General features: G+C 40.0%; 1 protein-coding gene across 1 annotated transcript; it reads right to left on the bottom strand.

The window, feature by feature from the left end:
• Nucleotides 1-937: 937 nt before the first annotated feature.
• On the bottom strand, nt 938-7,375 carry LOC103076697 (rac GTPase-activating protein 1; the record flags this gene model as incomplete). Its single annotated transcript, XM_007451454.1, has 8 exons — nt 938-1,136; nt 1,224-1,319; nt 2,521-2,685; nt 3,342-3,472; nt 3,947-4,064; nt 4,811-4,891; nt 5,584-5,637; nt 7,306-7,375. Coding segments are annotated over 8 exons (914 nt in total), but the record flags the coding sequence as incomplete, so codon positions are not given.
• Between the last annotated feature and the right edge of the window lie 495 nt (nt 7,376-7,870).

Genomic DNA, 7,870 nt, shown 5'->3' on the forward strand with positions numbered 1-7,870 from the left:
CTGAGACAACAAACATGATGGCCTCAATGGGAGTAAGCTTGGGTATGTTCTAAGAACTGCAAGAATTCCAGTGTAACTAGAAAAGAAGAAAGGAGGGGAAGGGTGTTGAAAGAAATGATGTTGCCAGGACCCAAATCATGTGGGGTCTTTGGGGCTTGTTAAGGACTGTGGATTTTATTCTGAGACTTTTGGGAAGACTTTGGAGAATACTGAGGACAGAAGGGACATTACCTAACTTAAATTTTAAAAGGACCACTCTAGCTTCTGTGTGAAGATTATACTGTAGAGGGCAAGAGTAGAAACAGGAAAACCAGTAGGTTCTTACATCACTCCAGGGTAAGAGAGGTCAAGATAATAATAGGAGTGACACATTTTAAATTTAAGATATATTTACAGGGCCTTTGTTGACATGATTTGCCAATGGATTAGATGCCGGGCGTGAGGTAAAAAAATCAAAGATGGCTCCAAGTTCAAAAGGGCAACCTAAAACTTGACCAAAAAAACAACACAAAGCAACAACAAAAAAACCTGTTAGGACCCTATACCGTTTAGACAGGAAGAGGATAGCCATAGGGAACATGGATATAGTTATTCACCCATCAAAGTATCTGAGCAACTGCTATGTTTCAGGCACTGTACCACGCAGGGGATAAAACAGAAAACAGGAAACAGAAAAGTCAAAATCTCCTGCCCCCATGAGACTCACATTTAAGGGTTTTTTTTTGTTTTTTAAATTTATTTGGCTGCACTGGGTCTTAGCTGCGGCTGCTGGGTGCAGGATCTTTGTTGCGGCACGCGGAATCTTTTAGTTGCAGCATGTGGGGATCTAGTTCCCTGACCAGGGATCGAACCCAGGCCCCCTGCATTGGGAGTGCGGAATCTTAACCACTGGGCTACCAGGGAAGTCCCACATTTAAGTATTAAGATCTGCCCTTACCTGCTGCTTCCATAAAGGTCTTGTTTAGCCGAAAGGTCAGAAGGGGTTCTTTAAGGTTTCGAAGGAAGTCTTTCAGGAGGCTACAGATAGCATGGATGTCGTCCACTTTGCTGAGGAGGGGTACAGTTTTCACTCTGAGGAATTTCTCTTTCAGCTCTTTTACTGTCCGGTCACAGCCTGAGATCCGATACAGGCCTGTCTATTATCAAGATGACACTTTCAGTTAAAAACCTCTTAATTAATGACACAAGTAACAAACTCACCCTCTCCAAGGGTGGACTCTTACCTCGGTTAGCCCTCTCTGCTCAATCTCATTTACACAGTGGACAACAATTGAAGGGATCATTGGAGAAGTCTGGGACACATAATCTGCCAGCATTCCCTGAAAAAGGCGAGTTTAAAATTAGTATTTACACCACTTAGACCAGCAGATGAAGACCAATGGAAAGAGCCATCCCCAGACTAATATTCAGGCTGGGACATCATGTTTACTTTTAAATTCCTCTTCCCAAAGCATGTATTAAAACAAAGACTCAATTATTTTCCTACCTCCACACCAGGACTGATTTATGGTCACATATACCACACTCTTGCATGAACAAGTAATAAAAGACCACTAGCTACAACTCTGCCCCTGCTCCTCTTATAGTCAAGAGCATCAGAAAGAAAGCAATAATGAGATCACAGGTATGGAGTATAATACAAACTAATTTATTACTCTAAAAAAGAAAGCCTTTTCTATACTGTAATTACTCTTAGTAAGAAAAATTATTTAACACAACTAACTCACAGTTGATCATGACACAAACCTATCTGTAGGAGAGAACTCCATGGTTCTATATTAGAATACAGAAAATTTGTAAAAAATTACATGCATGGATAAGAACTCTTAAGATTAAAGAAAAGTAACCTTTGATTTGCTGGAGGCTGGGTAGCAGCACAGCCATTTTGTTTTGATTCTTGCTAATGTTACTTATAACAATAATTTCTTAATGAATCAAACTTTAGAAATAATCTAATCTTAAGAGCATAGTATGGAATATCTCTAACATAAGAGAAAAAATAGTCAAAGATGAAATTACATGATGGCTGGGATTTGCTTCAAAATAATTCACTGAACAGGGTGAAGAGGAGATGGGGGTATTAATAAATCAAGACTGGACACGAATCAGTGATCGTGGAAGTTGAGTGATAGGAGCTAGGGTTAGTTATACTAATCTCTCTACTTTTGTATGTTTGAAATTTTACAAAATTGGATGGGATGGGGAGGGGAAGGAGGAGGTGGAGAAAAGGAAGCGGGAGAGGGAAGGGAGAAGGAAAATAGGATGAAAACAAGGAAAGGGAGAGAGAGAGAAAGGGGAAAGGAGGGGAGGAAAAGGAAGAGGAATTTGGTTTAGAAAGGTTACTAAACAGACAGACAAACCCAAATAGGATTCTGCTGCAGGTTAACATTTTACAATTTCTATTCATTATTTGTGGGAAAAAATATATGTGGCATCATTAATTTTTGAAAAAAATGACCTAAAGCTTTTAAAAGCTAAAGAAGCCATAACACAATGATGGTTCCCACAGGTCATACATACTTCTCCGATCTTGACAGGTGTCCCTATCAGGGTAGGAATGCAGGGAAGGGGACAGCGGTCCCGACATTCTGGATGAGAGACCACACGACAGTCTCGACACTTCAGAGACAGCTTGCCAAACTTTATTCGCTTTCCACACGGTACACAAGATTCGGGTTTAATAACCTGAGGATGAAACAGGAAGTGGTATGAATTAGAAAATTATCATCATTATCACCGATGTTTATTAAGCACTTAGCATGTGCCAAACAACTTCCTCATCCCTTTACACATATTTACTTGTGTAATTCTCACAATAATCCTACAGAATAGGTTTTGTTTTTTTTAAGATAAGGAAAGAGAAGCAAAAGGAGGCTAAGTAACTTGCATAAGAGCATCCAGCTGCAAGGGATCACTGTACAGCAGTGGAAAGAATTTGTTGGCAAGGAGTCAGAAAACCCCCATGTTAACTTTGCTACTTACTATCCTGTGGCTCAAACAAGTCAGTTAATTCCTTTGAGCCTCAGTCAGTTTGCTCGGGTTTTTATGAGTAAATCAAGTGGGACAAAGTTAAAACGTGCCATGTTCAAGCATGAAATGTAAATACATGTCACTAAAAAGCACAAACAACTGCTTCTGAAAAGTTGCTTTCTTTTAATTTAATATTACTCACAGAACGAAAAGATACCCTCTGTAACCCTGGAAAGTGGGATAAAGAAGGAGGAAGGAAATTCGACATTTAACTTTACAACACTAAAGTATTTAAATTTGTTGCTAGTAAATATTACTCCCACAATTTAAAAAGTAGATGTGCCCAAAAGCAGCAGCAATCCCAGATTTACCGTCTTAGAGACAAAGTCATGCAGGCGCATCCCTCCATTGCTTTGTGGAGTGTTGGAGCCGTCTGTGTCGGTTTTTGGCTCTGGCTGCCTGCTGCTCAAGGTGGAGTCACTATTCCAAGGCTGTAAAGTACCTAGAAAGCAGGCAACTCTAAGCTTTGTGTCTTAGGTATTTTGTTCCTTCTGAATTTTTTTTTTCTTTTTGTTGCGCTGCATGGCTTGTGGTGTCTCAGTTCCCCGACCAGGGATTGAACCCGGGCCCTCGGCAGAAAGCGCAGAGTCCTAACCACTGGACCACCAGGGAATTCCCCCTTCTGGATTTTAACCCCAATTTTAATATAACTGGTAGATAACCAGTAATCTGTAACAATAATCAGAAGTGAATACAATGGCTATGCAAAAAACTGTTTCCAGAGAAACAAGTTATATAGTGGTGTAGGCCAGGCTAGCAAGCCAAAGGCAGGGCATGACACAAACAGTGCTCTGGCCCTCAGTAAGCAACTAACCAAAACATCCAACCCCTGCCTCATGAGGGTTCTAAGAAACCAATTCTCCCCAGATTTTACCAGTTGTTTTACACAGGCAATTCAGCCACAAACCCAGCAGACCTGTTTTCCTTCGGCTCCTGGTCCAATACGGCACAGTCTCAATAGTGGACACAGCTTCAATGGGCCCGCCATCATTGGGAACAGTAACTGTAGTTTTTGCAACTATGGATTCATTTCCCTGAAACAAAGGTTGTAATGAGGGAAGGATAAATCTAATTTCCCCTCTACTATAGGTGTTTTGGAATAGTTAAAAAATTCCTGAGTCTCGGTCAGGACTTAAGCCCCCAGCCCCAAACACTCTTAAAGTTGAAATTTCGTACTTTCAAATAGAAATACAGGTCACAGGAACATACGTACAAGCAACTAAGAACCACACATAAAGCTGACAGCTGTTTACTACTCTATTCATATGGATGATAAGGATCCTATTACACAGAAAAACGTTCACTGAACATCTCTCTCAAAATAACACTGCAATGTTGACTTAGGATTTTTAATGCTTGGGGCCGCTAAACTTTGATGTGTTCAAGACCACAATTCTCTTGGCCTGGCTATTCTTTTATGTATTTATTTATTTATGGCTGCGCTGGGTCTTCGTTGCTGCGCACAAGCTTTCTCTAGTTGCAGAGAGCGGGGGCTACTCTTTGTCTCAGTGAATGGGCTTCTCATAGCAGTAGCTTCTCTTGTTGCGAAGCATGGGCTCTAGGCGCGCAGGCCTCACTAGCTGTGGCACTCGGGCTCAGCAGTTGTGGCTCGCAGGCTCTAGAGCATAGGCTCAGTAGTTGTGGCACACGAGCTTAGCTGCTCTGAGGCATGTGGGATCTTCCCAGACTAGGGTTCGAACCCGTGACCCAGGGTTCTTAACCACTGGGAGATTCTTAACCACTGTGCCACCGAGGAGGACCTAGGCCTGGCTATTCTTACCTGGTCTGCTGTGGAGCCAATGGAACGAGTTTTCTTTACAGGTCCAGGGGGACCATCAATGAACTGTCGGCTACTAGAGCGCTAGAGATGGGGCAAAAACCAAGAACTTTAGTGCCAAATAGAAGATCTGAAGCACAAAAGATAAAATTATTCCACTGGATAACTTGGATGGAAGTCCTAGGTACCAGGACTGCAGGAAATAACAATGTGCACTCTCTCACTGCCTATTTCCACATGAAGCTTAAGTTGTACCAACACAAAAATGCCCTCAGTGCCCTATAAGAAACAAGCAAGCTTTGGAAAAATTTAGATGACAGCACCAGAAAAAGTAGAGTGCAATCCTATCTAAGGACATGAAGTCTTTGGAAACATATTAAGGACCCTAAACAAGCACAAAGATAGATCTCTGTATATCCCACTATACACACATTTCATCTGAAACTTATATCAGAGCACAAAAGTCCTGCATAAAAATTCATATGACAACTCAAACAAACTTAAATATATCCTTTTACTCTCCATGAATGAACTGAGAGCAGCCCAGAAGAGTGAAACAGGACAGGATCCTGTCCTGAGTTAGGACATCTAGGAATATCAATTACTGCCCCTGCAACATGGATTCTCTTGTAATCTGTGTTTAACAACAGCTAGAGCAACATACCAGGAATGCAGTACAATGGCAACATTTCTGGAGAAAAGTCTTTTATTGTTACTCTGTAAAAACAAACAAACACACACAAAAAACCCCCAAAACTAAACAAAACCATACATACCCTCTTTTCTCTCTTCTTCAGTTTAAAAGTCTTTACCAAAGAAGAATCCCAATCCTGTTGACAATTAAACTGTATTAATTTCTTTCTTTGGTTAGTCCTCCCCTAAACCCTGTGCAAATAAATTTACAGAGAATTTTAAAGGCCCCTTGAGTCAGAGTACCTAACTCACAATTTGGGGAGACAGAAAGGGAGGGTCTCAAATGTTATAGCTATAGAGCTGTAGTGAGTTAACATGCTTTCTTCCCAAAATTGAAGCTATTATAATAGAATCAAGAATCAATACCAAAGAGGCAAGAAAAGGTTAAAGAATCAACTTCTGTCGTGATTATCTTCGGTGCCCGGTCCTTTATTTCTGATTATTTCTGTAATCAGTTTTAGAACTTACAGAATGTTGGGCAACTATACTGCTGGCGTTAGATGTGAGCCTTACTCTTAAGGGATTGCTATCGTCTAATCAGATGTTCTGTACAATGCAGCCACTTTAAAAGTTCTAATTTAGGTTTTACATCTCTCAATCATCCCTCCTCCTTGGGCCGTAAAAAAGACATTCATGTGGACACTGAAGAATTATTTGTCTTTCACTGTGGTCTAGTTCACTTCGCTCATTTTAACCATTTGCATTCATTTTTAGTAGCTACCTATGACCTCCTGATCCTGATCATCCCTGAAAACACAAAATCCAAAAACAGTTGTATATAGCTTAGCTAAATAAATTTAACCTCTCCAATTTACGGTCAAGTAATTTAGCTACTGGTTGTTTGATTCAGCTTCAGTTACAACAGATATCATATCATAGGCCTAGCTCTAAAATCAGCTAGTAGTATATTCTAGTTTTATTACATATCCCAGACTATGTCATTCCTTATTTCAAAAAGGTGATACCTAATACTAATATCTACAAAACGGCAATTATTTCCCTAGTCAAACTCTGACAATTTGGACATAAAACCCTGCCTATGTAACAAGTAGTTGTCATTTATTTTGCTATCATCAGAAAACCAACTACTAATAACCTCCTGATTTATTGTTTTGTTTGCTAGCTTTCAGCCAGTAAAATAGGAGAGATACATAAACCAATAACTACAAGTCTCTGGAACATCAAAGATTGAAATATCAGGAGATGACCTTTTATGGAGAAACACCACCATAAGTTACAAGAAGGGTTCTGCCCCACAAAAGCAGGGTGACAAACAGCTTAAACAGGTGAACCACTGTTCATCAAAGCGTTATCTAGTGCCTGGAAACTTCCATCAGTCTTCTGGCTGAAGTTTCAGGGCACTGGTTTCCTTCTAATTGTGAAGTATGTCTAAGTTTTCCTCAAGAACCAGTTTAATTTAGAAATAAGGCACAAGTCTATTCTCCCCAGAGCAGCAAATAAACCCTGGCTGGATAGAGTCTTGCTAATTATTATTATTATTTTTTTGCTAGCTGGGGTTTTAATAAGTCAAGATGTAGTAATCAATTAACACAGGCAGCTCACAGATCCGTTAAATAAATTTAACCTCATGCCAAACCCTAAATTCTATATTCTCACTTCCAAAAATTAAATATATAAGCCAGTCTCTTACAGCTCATATTTATATTTTTAAGTGCTAGTCAGTATCAACATAGCAACTAATAAAATAGTAATAAGGGAATTTTAGAAGAGAGGACAGGAGAGAGATTCCTGAGGGAGCAGGGTTAAGAAAAATAGATAACTCTCAGAAATCAAGTGTTCATTACCAGCGATTCATCAGTCTTGTCAAAGCTGATATCTGATAAAATGGAACCAGATTCATCAATGGTTGACAGTCTAAATGAGTGAAACAGTAGTGTTAGAAACAGACTGGAAAGTAAAATCCACCAACACCAGAACAAGTCACACTTGTCAGGTAACATCAGCAATTTCACAGTAGCATCTTCCCTGTGGAGATAACTACAAGCTCAAACCCTAGCTGTGGTGGGTTGCTTTTTATGGTTTTCATGGGGGACTATGTGCGTGTGTGCAGGAGCACACATGCAGCACAGTTGCTATTTCAGCTAAGGCCTTATAACAGAAGTTGAAAGTTACATTCAGGGGTATGGGTGCTATTCCCTGCTGAGTCTGTACTACAGACTACTAAAAATCCACAAGGCAGAAGAGCGAAGTTTAATTTGATCCCAAATGTGGTTGCTTTCTACAAGAGAGAGTATTACCCAGCACTAGCTTTTTAAGAAATTAAGCCTGTACATCTTCTTAGTTATAAAGATTCCCCATAAAACAACCAGGCAACAAAATAAATAGCTCTATTTAGAGTGCTGACCTTTC

The sequence above is a fragment of the Lipotes vexillifer genome, unplaced genomic scaffold, assembly GCF_000442215.2.
Source record: "Lipotes vexillifer unplaced genomic scaffold, Lipotes_vexillifer_v1.1 C27551452, whole genome shotgun sequence".
Taxonomy (NCBI): Eukaryota; Metazoa; Chordata; class Mammalia; order Artiodactyla; family Lipotidae; genus Lipotes; species Lipotes vexillifer.